The sequence below is a fragment of the Monodelphis domestica genome, chromosome 1 (assembly GCF_027887165.1).
Source record: "Monodelphis domestica isolate mMonDom1 chromosome 1, mMonDom1.pri, whole genome shotgun sequence".
Classification (NCBI taxonomy): Eukaryota; Metazoa; Chordata; class Mammalia; order Didelphimorphia; family Didelphidae; genus Monodelphis; species Monodelphis domestica.
Genome location: NC_077227.1, coordinates 176,002,246 through 176,016,139, shown reverse-complemented (window position 1 = coordinate 176,016,139; position 13,894 = coordinate 176,002,246). Strand labels below are relative to the sequence as shown.

The window sequence follows — 13,894 nt, the reverse complement described above, 5'->3', positions numbered from 1 at the left end:
TGGATACCACAGCCCTAAAATCATTACTTCCTAGCTGTGTGACCCTGGACAAGTCACTTAACCCTCATTGCCTAGCCCTTAGCACTCTTCTGCCTTGGGATCAATATACAGTATTGATTCTAAGATAGAAGGTAAGGGTTTAAGAAGTTGTTTACAATCTATTCCCTTTCTATTTTTTTCTAATTTTCTTATACTTTACTTCCACCCCCTCTACACTGGCTTATATGATATTTCTCAAACTCCCTCTCCAAACTCTTTATTTCTTTCTTCCTTTGTACTGGTCATCTGTAGTGCCTGGGATGTTTTTTCCCTCAGTTTTATTTCCTGTCTTCTCTGTATGAGAACCACCAGGACTCAGTGTGGATTTCCCCATCAAGATTCAGTCTGGTACTTTTCCTGGATATTTGGTGGTCTTTTTGGGGGTCGAAGGAGGGGAGCGCACCATACTTCTTGCTACTCTACCATCTTTAAGACTGAGCTCAAGCAGGAGGCCTTTCTTGTCCCCCTTCTTTTGCTCCCCCTTTATCTCTATCATTGCTCATTTATGCTACATATATGTATATGCTATATATACATATATACACAGAGTTTATGTACATAATTATTTGCATGTTGTTATCTGACCTTCTAGAGGGCTGAGATGTTGCTTTCTTCCTTTCTTTGTCTCCTTGGTGCTTGATCAAGGGTCTGGAACATTTTAGATGTTTAATAAATGCTAGTTGACTAACAGGAGACTTAAGAATGGTTAAAAGCAAGAATAAAATAACAACTCACAATTCTGTAGCTAGGATAATAAAGTTCTCAGTGTGAGACTGTGTAAATTCTTTTGATGTGGCATCATGTGCCTCCTAGCAAGAAGTATGCTTAGGGGTCCCCTCTTTAGTCCATCCTAGATCTGTGACCCAGCATTGATTAGTGGATGACAAAGCTGCCTATCAGCACCTTTTCCCTCATCCTGTACAAGACTGTGATGCTCTAGAGTGGGGCTTCATCTTGCCCTGTGTACAGTCTTCTCTTCAACAGAGTGTTCTGCAATATCCTCCTGGCCAGACCATCATCTCAAGTGCCCACAGACCATTCTGTTTCCCGACACCAACATGGGCTGATAAAATGACTCAGTATGAATTTCCCTATTAATTTCTGTCTGGTGCTTTTTCAGAGTTTTTCAGGGGTTTGGGATGGGGATTTCACCATACTTCTTGCCATTTTACCCTCTTAGCTCTGCCCTCTGCCTTCTGTATTTTGGGGGATGATTGTCTGTAAAGGTTGGACACCAGACAAGATGAGGTCCCATAGCCATACTGGGGCATCACAGCCTTGTGCATGGTGAGGGATTAGGTACCCACTGGCAGCTTTGTCATCTACTAACCTACTCTGGGTCACATATTCATGGTGGGAGGGGAGAGATGTAAATACCCAAGACAGTAAAGACAAATGGTTTTTTGGGGAAGGGGGCGGACAAATAGCAAAATGCTTTCTTATTACAGGTTCATGAATTTAGAGCTAGAAGAGGCCTTAAGCTATAGAATGAAATATCCATATTTGCAAAATGGGGAAACCAAGGCACAGAGTGCTTAAAGGATTTGCCCAGATTAGTAAGCATTCAAATATGTCTTCTCGATTTTATATCTAGTGTTCTAACTACAGTATCACTTAACTGCCAGTCAGGGTACCATCTAATTAGTCTGGGATGTAAGAGTTGGAACTAGGCAAAGAAATGTAGTAGATTTGGATCTGCCTTGAGCAAGAAAGCTGGATCTAGTTTGGATCTAGTCTAGGATTAAGTCTGAACATGACTGGGGTAGGTGATGATCTGAAAGTATGAGCCATGGAATAGGAAGAATTAAGAAAATTGAGGGCTGAGCTCATTTCATGTTTACATAGAAACATAAGATTTTCTATTGTACATTTTGGGGGTAAATTTTATTTTTATAAATTAAAAAATATTATAAATTTCCTCCCTTAGTTTATTTTAAACACTCTATGTTTTTCTCTAGTTACTTATAACAAAACCCTCAAAGTATCAAGCAAAGTTTAGGATTTAAAATACCAGGTTGTGTGTGTTGGGCAGTGGTGATGGTGGAAGGAGTCAGAAACATGTCTCCAATGAATATTAAAGGAACCAGATAGGTCAAGATGAGGGAGCTCATTGCAAGATTGACTAGGGCACAAGGAACTATCCTAGAACAAAGAAATGCCTCCCCAGATTTAGCACCAGGAGGAGAACTCCAACAGTACATCATCTCATCAGTGGCGATTGCCTCTTTGTAAGCCTGTTTTGAGGAGTTATGATTCCTCCCACACCTCAGGGCACCAATCAGTCTGACCTGGTTTGGTTCTAAAGTTTTTGAGCATTTAAGGGTCCAGAATTAAGAGCTAGATCTTTAATCCTTTAGAATTATAGGTTCTTTGAAGGCAGGCCCTGTTTTTGCTTTTTCTTTGTTTCTCTGTCAAATAGAACAGTGCCTGGCCCATAGAAATTGCTTACTAGATATTTAATGATTGATTGATGTCAGAATTTTAGGCAGGAGCTGGCATAAGAAGGCTTGTAATGTGAACCAGGAAAGATGAGCACCTAAAGATGCATTCAGACTGATCTAGTGCTCCATGTCAGGGATGGTGGCTGCTCTCTCAGCTTTAGAGTTTGTGTACAGCTTGTAGGTGCCTGGGCACCACTGTGCCCCCACAGCACAGAAGTAGGTGCTCGAGTCTTCAGGCTGGGCATCAGTGATGTGCAGAGAGCTAATGCGTTCTTTACTGTTCATCACACATGTTAACCTTCCTCTGTCCTTCATCCCTGAAGTCAGGTAAAAGAGGGAAGTGAGTCCTTTCCCAGGATCCTGCCTGAACCATTGCAGTCCTCCACTAGTTGCTTCTGTGTAACTACAGTTGAAAATGATGTTCTCTCTCTCCCGAATCTCCAGGAACCGAGAAGGCTGCTCCACCTCCTGTAGGCAATTCACACCTGGGCAGAAAGACAATGCCAGACATTGGTCATTGGTCATCAGATCAGTATCTCCCATCATTTTAGATCATTGCCACAACACAACCAGGAAACCCCATTTGATCAGCCCCTGACTGATGCTCAGTCCTTTAAGGAATACCCTCTGGCTTTCCCTGTTCCCTTCCACAGAAAACCCTTCAACTCACAGAACAGGTGAAGACACAAGATGACCCATGAGGCTGAATTGGATATTTCCATTCTTCCTGCTAAGATCAATGAACAATTCTAGCTAATGGGTTCAAGTCAAAGGAGTCATTCTCAATTTCAAATGTTTCAACTTTACTCTTTACTCTGTTGAATGGGTGAAGAGGGGAGGATTTCTAGCCTGACTGCTCAGCCAATCATACTTTGGTCTGTCATTTCATTTACTGTAACCAGTCACATTTATAATAGCACAGCCAGGACCCTCAGCTGAAGGGCTGGCAGAGAAGGGTAGCATTGCCCCCCTCAGGCCATGAATAGAATATGTCTGGAGTAAGAAAATGATCCTATTTGGAATTCAAGGAAATCAGACAGATAGGTCATTGTATTTTTTTTTTCTTTTCTTTTCTTTCCTTCCTTCCTCCCACCTTCCTTCCCTTCCTCTCACCTTCCCTTCTTCCCTCCCTCCCTCCCTCCCTCCCTTCCTCCCTTCCTTACTTCCTCCCTCCCTCCCTCCCTCCCTTCCTTCCTTCCTTCCTTCCTTCCTTCCTTCCTTCCTTCCTTCCTTCCTTCCTTCCTTCCTTCCTTCCTTCCTTCCTTCCTTCCTTCCTTCCTTCCTTCCTTCCTTCCTTCCTTCCTTCCTTCCTTCCCTTCCTCCCTCCCTCCCTCCCTCCCTCTTTCTTTCTTTCTTTCTTTCTTTCTTTCTTTCTTTCTTTCTTTCTTTCTTTCTTTCTTTCTTTCTTTCTTTCTTTCTTTCTTTCTTTCTTTCTTTCTTCTTCTTCTTTCTTTCTTTCTTTCTTTCTTTCTTTCTTTCTTTCTTTCTTTCTTTCTTTCTTTCTTTCTTTCCTATGTCTATAATATAATCATAGAGAGTTGTTCAGGAGGTGCTGATAGTTTAATTAAGTACTGATTTTTCTTTTGAATGTAATCAATCTGAAACGCAGGTTCTTCTATTTGAAGAAGAACCCCTCCCCCTCCCCCCCCAAAGTATTAGAATATGAAATTGAACTTTCTCTCTCAAGCCAGAAACTCTCTCCCCTCCTCATCTGCCTCTTTGCTTCTCTGGTTTCTTTCAAGTCTTAGTTAAATACCTGCCTTCTACAGCTGTGTCACCTAGCTGCCCAGTCTCTCTGGATAGGGGATGGAGGAAAAGACTACTATGAAGAAATGAAGGTATTGTAAGATAGCAATACAATTTAAAAAAATGTGAGTTCCTCTTGTGTTCTCAGACTGCCCCAGTTTCCTATTACAGCTCCACAGTAGAGATGAGTTAGCTGGGGAAGTTTGAAATCATAACATAGATTTGGTACCAAAATGTGTCCAATGTGGATCCAGAAAGATGTGTAGAGTATGGGAGAAAGAACCAAAAGCTCTGAAATTGCGACCTGATTGCCTTTTCCCAGGGAGTGTGACTAGAGTTGTAGGTTTATTCACAGGCAGCAGATGCCTGTGGATCACTTTGGCTTCACATTACACGAGTAGATGGCTGTATCTCTAGGCTGGGAGGCAGTGATGTGCAGGAAGGTGTGATGGCACATCCTGCTGATTATGTATCTTAAACTTCTTCTCATCTTCATCCTTGAAGTAACATAAAATGGGAAGGTGAGTCCTGTATTAGGATCCTGCCTGAACCACTGAAGGTCTTGGGAAGCACCGTCTGAACAAATATAGTTTATAGTGATATTCTTTCCTTGGACACTCAAGGACTCTGCTCCACCCTCCATTGGCAGCTCACCTCTGTGCAGAAAGATGATGTCAAATGCTGGAGATTTATCATTAGGTAGCATCCCATTTAAAGTTCTTTTCTCCTTGGCCCTCACATACAACTACAAAACGCTAAGTGATTTTAATCAAGATTTCTGATGCTTCCATATAGCACTTTGAAGGATTGCCCCCTTTGCTCCCCATAGCATTTTGGGGAATGTCCCCCTTTAAACTCCCAAATTTGAGGAGAATGACAGGTTTCCTGGTTTCTTACCCCCCCCCCCCAACCCCTCCAATTCATGGGTTAGTAGAAATCACACAGTCACTAATGAGATCCTCAGGGACTTCTCCATTCTTTCCTTTAGTTTGATTAAAAAACACTTGAATCTAAGACCAGCTCTAATAAAATAGTTGCTCTCAAATCTAAATGTTTGTAGGTCTCTTATTGTACCAGGACATACTGGTGAGGCTCAGCCTGACTGCCCAGCCAATCAGATCTGCATCTGTTATGGGATGCACAAGAGACCATTCACAAACTCATAGAGCCCCAGCTGAAGGCATTTTTGCCAATTTTGCCAGTAGTCCTGCCCCAATCAGGCTAATAAGAGAATTTCTAGGATGTGAAAATTGAGGACATGTCTATCAATTGGGGAATGGCTTAACAAATTGTGGCATATGTTTGTGATGGAATACTCCTTTGACATAAGAAATGACAAGCAGGTTAATTTTGGAAAAACATGGAGCCAGCTACATGAAATTATGAAAAATGAAGCAAGTAGAACCAAGGGAACATTATATACAAGTATGAAATTAATATTTTGAGAATAACTTATCAATGTTCACCTCCAGAGAAAGAACTGATAAGTAGAAACATGAAAGACATTTATATATACATATTTTTTGCCAGGAGATGCCTTCTCTAGTGTGGAGAGCATTGGGAAGGAGATACCTGGCAATTTTAATAAAACCAACAAAACATAAATTTGAAAAAATGATAATTTCTAGGATAATGGGAAAAGATTTACCAGGAATAATTCCTGGCTATTTTGGGTAAAGAGTGTTACTTTCAATGTTATCTAAGGATATAAAATCTGATGGAGATTTTGAGGACATCTTAGCTTGATAAATTCATAAGTTTAAACCAGGGAAAAACCTCAAAAAACATCTATTCTAATCTCATTTTACAGATGAAGAAAAGAATTCTTAGATAAATTTAGTCTCTAGTTTTTTTTTAAATCCTTTCTTTCTGTCTTAGAATTATTACCAGGTATCAGTTCTATGGCAGAAGAATGGTAAGGGGTAGGCAATGGGATTTAAGGAACTTGCCCAAGGAAGTGACTGAGACAAGGTTTGAACCCAGGCTCTCATCTCCAGGCCTGACTCATCCACTGAGACATTTAGCTCCCCCCATCTCATAGGTTTCATAATAAACATTCAAATTGAGTAGTGACACTTCAGAGATGGTATTTTATCCAGTGTCCTGTGACTTCCTATCTATAGTTATGTTCACTAGTCAATCATTAAACATTCATTAAGTGACTGCTCTGTGTCAGGCACTTTGCTAAACATTGAGGTTATAAACAAACATAAAAAAAAAACAGTCCTTGTTTTCAAGGAGTTTGTAGTCTAGTGGGGGAGGGATACACAAGCAAACATGTATAATTGAGCTGCATACTGAATAAAATAGAGATAATCAACAGAGGAAAGTCATTAGCATGAAGGATAATCTAGAAAGGCTTTTCATAGAAGACAGGATTTCATCTGGGATTTGAAGGAAGACTGGGGGAAAGGATGAGGAGGGAGAGACTTCTGGAAATGGGTATAATCGGAGAAAACCCCCAGAGCCAGGAAATGTAGAATATTGTCCAAGGAGGAGAAGAATCTAATGCCAATGGATTGAAGACTATATGGAAAGTGGATGTAATATGTAAGAATCATGAAAAGATTGTTCAGGGTGGAGCAGTTCATTTATTTATTTATTAAATTTGGACATTTTTATTTAATTAATTAATTTAGAATATTTTCCATGGTTACATGATTCATGGTCTTTCCCTCCCCACCTACTACACCCCTCCCCTCATAGCCAATGAGCAATTTCACTGGCTTTTACTTGGGCAATTGATCAAGACCTATTTCCATATTAGTGATATTTGCACTAGAGTGATATTTTAGATTCTACATCCCCAATTATATCCCTGTTAACCAATGTGATCAAGCAGCTGTTTTCCCTCTGTGTTTCTACTCCCACAGTTCTTTTTCTGGATATGGATAGTGTACTTTCTCATAAGTCCCTCAGAACTGTCCTGGATCATTGCATTGCTGCTAGTAGTGAAGTCTATTATATTCGATTGTGCCACAGTGTATCCGTCTCTATGTATAATGTTCTTCTGGTTCTGCTCCTTTTGCTCTGCATCCTTCCTGGAGGTCATTCCAGTTCACATGGAATTCCTCCAGTTCATTATTCCTTTGAGCACAATAGTACTCAATCACCAACATATATCACAATTTGTTCAGCCATTCCCCAATTGAAGGGCATCTCCTCATTTTCCAATTTTTTGCCACCACAAAGAGCACAGCTATGAATATTCTAGAACAAGTCTTTTTCTTTATGATGTATTTGGGGGTATAAATGCAGCAGTGCTATGGTTGGATCAAAGGGCAGACAGTCTTTTAGTGCCCTTTGGGCATAGTTTCAAATTGCCTTCCAGAATGGTTGGATCAAGTTACAACTCCACCAGCAATGCATTAATTATTTTGCCATATCTCCTCCAACATTTATTACTTTTCCTTTGCTGTCATGTTAGTCAATCTGCTATGTGTGAGATGGTAGCTCAGAGTTGTTTTGATTTGCATTTCTCTGATTATAAGATATTTAGAACACTTTTTCATTTGCTTATTGATAGTTTATCTGAAAATTGCCTATTCATGTCCCTTGCCCATTTATCAATTGGGGAATGACTTGATTTTTTATGTAATTAATTTAGCTCCTTACATATTTAAGTAATTAGACCTTTGTCAAGGTTTTTTGTTATAAAGATTTCCCCCTAATTTGTTGCTTCTAATTTTGGTTGCATTGGTTTTGTTTGTACAAAACTTTTTAAATTTAATGTAGTCAAAATTATTTTACATTTTGTAATTTTTTCTAACTCTTGCTTGATCTTAAAATCTTTCCTTTCCCAAAGATCTGACAAGTATACTATTCTGTGTTCACCTAATTTACTTATAGTTTCTTTCTTTATATTCAAGTCATACACCCATTCTGAATTTATCTTGGTGAAGGATGTGAGATGCTGATCTAAGCCTAATCTCTCCCATACTACTTTCCAATTTTGCCAGCAGTTTTTGTCAAATACTAGATTTTTGTCCCAAAAGCTGGGATCTTTGTGTTTATCATAGACTCTCTTACTGAGGTCACTTACCCCAAGCCTATTCCACTGATCTTCCCTTTTGTCTCTTAGTCAGTGCCATATTGTTTTGATGACCACTTTTTTTAGTACACTTTTTTAGACCACTTTATAGTACAGTTTAAGATCTGGTACTGCTAGGCCACCTTCCTTCACACTTTCCCCCATTATTTCCCTGGATATCTTCGATCTTTTGTTTTTCCAAATGAACTTTGTTGTAGTTTTTTCTAATTCAGTAAAAAAGATTTTTGGTAGTTTGATAGGTATGGCATTGAATAAGTAAATTAATTAATTTGGGTAGGATTGTCACTTTTTATTATGTTAGCTCATCCTACCCCATGAGCAATTAATGTTTTTCCAATTGTTTAGATCTAGTTTTAATTGTGTGGAAAGTGTTTTGTAGCTGTGTTCATATGATTTCTGTGTTTGTCTTGGCAGATAGATTCCTAAGAATTTTATATTGTCTAGGGTGATTTTAAATGGAATTTCTCTTTCTAATTCTTCCTGTCAGGATGTGTTGGAAATAAATGCTGATGATTTATGAGGGTTTATTTTCTATTCTGCAACTTTACTAAAGTTGTTGATTATTTCCACTAGCTTTTTAGTTGATTCTCTAGGATTCTTTAAGTAGACCATCATATCATCTGCAAAGAGTGATAGCTTGGTCTCCTCATTGCCTATTTTAATACCTTCAATTTCTTTTTCTTCTTTAATTGCTACTGCTTGTGTTTCTAGTACAATGTTAAATAATAGAGGTGATAATGAGCATTCTTGTTTCACTCCTAATCTTATTGGGAAGACTTCTAATTTATCCTCATTGCAGATGATGCTTGCTGATGGTTTTAAATATATACTGTTCATTATTTTTAGGAAGGGCCCATCTAATACTATACTTCCTAGTGTTTTCAATAGGAATAAATGTTGTATTTTATGAAAGACTTTTTCTGCATCTATTGAGATAAAAATGTGATTTTTGTTGGTTTGCTTATTGATAATGGTCAATTATGTGGATCATTTTCTTGATATTGAACCATTCTTGCATTCCTGGTGTGACTCCCACCTGATCATAATGAATAACCTTTGTGATCACTTGCTGGAATCTTTCTGCTAGTATTCTATTTAATATTTTTGTATCTATGTTCATTAAGGAGATTCTTCTGTAGTTTTCTATCTCAGTTTTTGATCTGATGGCTTTGGAATCAGTACCATATTTGGGTCATAGGTAGAACTCCTTCTTTGCTTATTTTGTCAAATAGTTTGTGAAGTACTGGATTAGTTGTTCTCAAAATGTTTGATAGAATTCATTTGTGAATCTATCAGGTCCTGGGGATTTTTTTCTTAGGGAGGTCTTTGATAGCTTGTTCAATTTCTTTTTCTGATATGAGATTATTTAGGTATTCTATTTCTTCTTCTGTTAATCAAGGCAATTTATAGTTTTATAAATATTCATCCATATAATCTAAATTGCCATATTTATTGCCATATAACTGGGTAAAATAGTTTTTAATGATTTCCTCTTCATTAGAGGTGAGGTCTCCCTTTTCATCTTTGATACTATTAATTTGGTTTTCTTCTTTCCTTTTTTAAATTAGATTAACCAGTACTTTGTCTTTTTTATTTGTTTCTTTCCAAAGTACCAGCTTCTGGACTTATTTATTAATCCAATAGTTCTTTTGCGTTCAATTTTATTAATTTCTCCTTTAAATTTTAGGATACCTAATTTAATATTTATCTGAGAATTTTAAATTTGTTCTCTTTTTAGCTTTTTAATTTACATGCCCAATTCATTGACTTCTGCCCTCCCTAATTTGTTGATATATCCACTCAAGGATATAAATTTACCCCTGATTACTGCTTTGGCTGCATCCCATAGATATTGAAAGGATGCCTTATCATTGTCATTCTCTTCAATTAAGTTATTAATTGTTTCTAGATTTGTTTTTTAACTAACCTATTTTGGAGAGTCATATTATTTAGTTTCCAATTAATTTTTGATTTGGCTCTCTGTGTACCCTTACTAATTATTATTTTCATTGCATTATGATCTGAAAAGGTTGTATTTATTATTTCTTCTCTTTTCCATTGGTTTGCCATGTTTTTATGCCCTAGTATATGGTCAGTCTTTGTGAATGTGCCATGTGCTGCTAAAAAGGTGTATTCCTTTTTGTCCCTATTTATTTTTCTCCATATATCTATTAACTCTAATTTTTCGAAGATTTCATTTACATCTCTTACCTCTTCCTTATTTATTTTTTGGTTTGATTTATCTAGATTTAGAAGAGGAAGGTTCAGGTCTCCCACTATTATAGTTTTACTATCTATTCCATCCTTAAGCTGGTAGAGCAGCTTATGAAGGACTTTCAGTATCAGAGAAATTGATGGAGTGGATAAAGACTAGAGTGGAGAGGTTTTGAGCCTGGCATGATAAGCTTATCCTGAAAAACAGTCATAGTGAGAGCAGGCTTCCCCCTACATCATGTCCCCTCAAAGCACTAGCAGAGGAAATCCTGGGGACTCCTACAATTTGCCAAATCTATTCCTTTCCTTCCTTCTGCACACTAGGACAGGCTGTGAAGGAAAGGGGAATCCACTCAAGTTGCAACAGATCCTATAACATTCTATTCAAAAACATTTTATAGTGTTGTCTTTAAGTGTTTCTCTGCTATTATATTTACCTAATTGTTTTAATAAGTCAAAAGATCATTAGGTAAATCAATTAACTGTCAAACCCTATGCCTGAAGGATCCTAAATAAGGGGGCATGAGTATACATATGGGATAGGAGGTCAGAGAACAGTCATGAAAGGCATTTCCTTTCCTTTTAAAAAATAATTTAGAATATATTTGAGGTCAGTTGCAAATTGATCTAGAAACTAGGGGCTAGCTGAAGCCAATGGAATCTACAAAGAAAACTTACATGGAATAGAAAGTAGGGCATAGATGTTTATCCTAGAACAAAGAAATGTTTCCATGAAGTTAGCGTCAACGTGTCAATCAAATACTATAAAACACAGTGCTGGCTCCTAAAATATTCTGGGAGTCTAGATTGATTAATTAAGAGATGTGACCTCTACCAGGTCACCGAATGCATCAGTGCTTAGTCTGGTTCGCCAAGCCAATGGGTATATAGCCCAGGGCAAAATACATTAGATGAGTGATTGATCCCATAACTGAAGGATAGAACTGAAATGAGAACCAGCTGAAATGAGCTTGTGGATATGCTTTTAGGTGTGATAATGTGTTTTCTGGAAGGGACTATTCTTAGCTTTAGGGTTTGTGCACAGCCTGCAGGTGCCTGGAGATCACTGTGCACCAACACCACAGAGGTAGGTGCCTGAGTCTTCAGACTTGGCATCAGTGATGTGCAGAGAGCTAAAGCGCTCCTTGTTCTTGATTATGGATCTGTACCTTCCATTCTGCTTCCCTTTTGAAGTCATGTGAAATAGGGAGATGAGATCTTTCCCAGGATCCTGCCTGATCCACTGAAGCCCTTGGTTAGTAGGTTCTGTGTAACTGCAATTCATAGTAGTACTTTCTCCCTCCTGTATCTTCAGGGACGGAGGACTCTGCTCCACCTGTTGTAGGCAGCTCACCCCTGTGCAGAAAGACAATGCGAGACATCAATCACTGGCCATCAAGTCACCATCTGCTATTATTTTATATTAATAATTTCCATAAAACAACCAGGGAAAACCATTTGATCAGTCCCCGACTGCCTCTCAGTCCTTTGAGGAGTGTTTCTGGCTTTTTCTGTTCCCATCTACAGAAACCCCCAACTCACAGGCCAGGGGAAGACAGAGGGCCATCAGTGTGGCTCGATGGTGTGTCTCCATCTTCGAATACCAGTGCCAAGGAACAGTTAGCTCTGCGTTCTCAGGAGTGAACTTGTTACTTAAAGAAGATCTTGTTGATTCTAAATGTTATCTAAGTTTTTTTCTTCTTCTTCCTCTTTGAAATAATATGAAATAAGATCAGTCTGACTGCTCAACCAATCCTAGCCTTGTCTATCACTTCACACACTGTAAGCAGTCAGAGTCAAATAATGCTCAGCCTGAACTCTCAGCTGAAGGTATGCCAGCCAATGGCAATATTGCCTCCGTCAGGTCACAGATATTATAATTCTGAGGCAAAGAGAAAAAGGATCCCTATTTAGAATTCATGAACTCTTTGTGTAGAGAGATCATCATCATGTTTCTGTTCTTTTCTTCAACAAATACATTTTTGTAAGTGCCTTCTGTGTGCAAAACACTGTTCTAGATTGAAATGCACAATAAATCATGTGTCTAGGGGAATGTGATGAATTTAATTTTAGAGGTACAGAAATGAATAGGGTACAGGGTAGAATGTGATGGGGCAAAGGAAGACATTAGGATTGTTAAAAAGAAATTTTAGAAAAATAAAAAGAAACTTGGAAATAGTAAAGATAACTGTGTTGGGAGAATCATGGTAAATGTCAAGGAGGAGATGGGACTTGAAATTTTGGAAGGAACATCATGAGCTAGAGCTGTATGGAAATCGAAGGGAAAGCTTGGGGGAAGATATGAGCAGAACAATTGAAATGGGAGCCTCCATGATGAGAACAGGAGGGAAGGCATAAGGTAGTCTAATTTATTTATGCCATGAATATATGAAAGGAGATAAAGTGACATAGGTTAGAACAATAGGTTAAGGCTTGTTTGTAGAGGACCTTGAATGCCAGAGTCAAGAGTTTAAGTATTATCAGAAGGCAATAGGGAGCTACTGAAGCTTTTTGAGAAGAGTTATGACATCATTATGGTGATACATTATGAAGATCTCACAGAAGTCAGACTGCAGAAGAGATAGACAGGAGACAGGACAAGTATTTTGAGGGATATTATAGAGGCAGCTAGATGACTCAATGGATAGAGAGCTAGGACTGGAAATGGGGGTCCTGGGTTCAAATCTTACCTTAGACACCCCCTAGTTGTGTGACCCTGGGCAAATCACTTAACTCCAATTACCTAGCCCTTACTGCTCTTCTGCCTTAGAACTGATACTTGGTATTAATTCTAAGACAGAAGAAAAGATTTTTTAAAAAGACTATTATAAATTATTATGATATTATATAACTATTAAAATAGTTTAGATAAGAAGAGCTACAGACCTGACTAATGAAGTAGGAATTGCAAATGATTGTATTTGTGGGGCAAGGGGCAGGGAAGAGTCATAAATTACTTTATTGCTGAATATTTAGGCTGTGTGGGATGCCAGACGTATTCTCATAATGTTGCAGCTCTAGTATGAGGAAGTCCTTTTGGCTTAAATGTGAAATGAATCCTGGAGGGAAAAGTCATGAAGTGGTTGCATTGGCCAGCTAAGTGGTGCAGTGGATAGAGCGCAGGGCCTTGAGTCACAGAAGTTTGAATTCAAATCCCATCTCAGACACTTACTAGCTTTGTGCCCTTTAGTAAGCCATTTAGGATCCCTTTTCCTTGCTTTCCATATCTGTATAATGGGGATAATAATAGTATCTACTTCCCAGGGCTGCCATGAGAATGAAATGAAGTAAATATGAGCAAATGCTTAACACTGTGCTGAGCATATAGTAAACACTCTATTAATGTTGGCTGTTGGTTGGTTTTTCAAGAAAAGGATTCTAATTACATGTTTGGTTCCTTTTC

At 38.4% G+C, this 13,894-nt stretch overlaps 1 gene segment (V, D, J or C); it reads right to left on the bottom strand.

The window, feature by feature from the left end:
• TRAV18.2 (T cell receptor alpha variable 18.2) overlaps positions 1-11,803 on the bottom strand; it is a 311,022-nt gene extending 299,219 nt beyond the window's left edge. The window contains 1 exon segment of the V gene segment in view: positions 11,566-11,803. Within this exon segment, the coding sequence occupies positions 11,566-11,776 (211 nt within the window).
• Between the last annotated feature and the right edge of the window lie 2,091 nt (positions 11,804-13,894).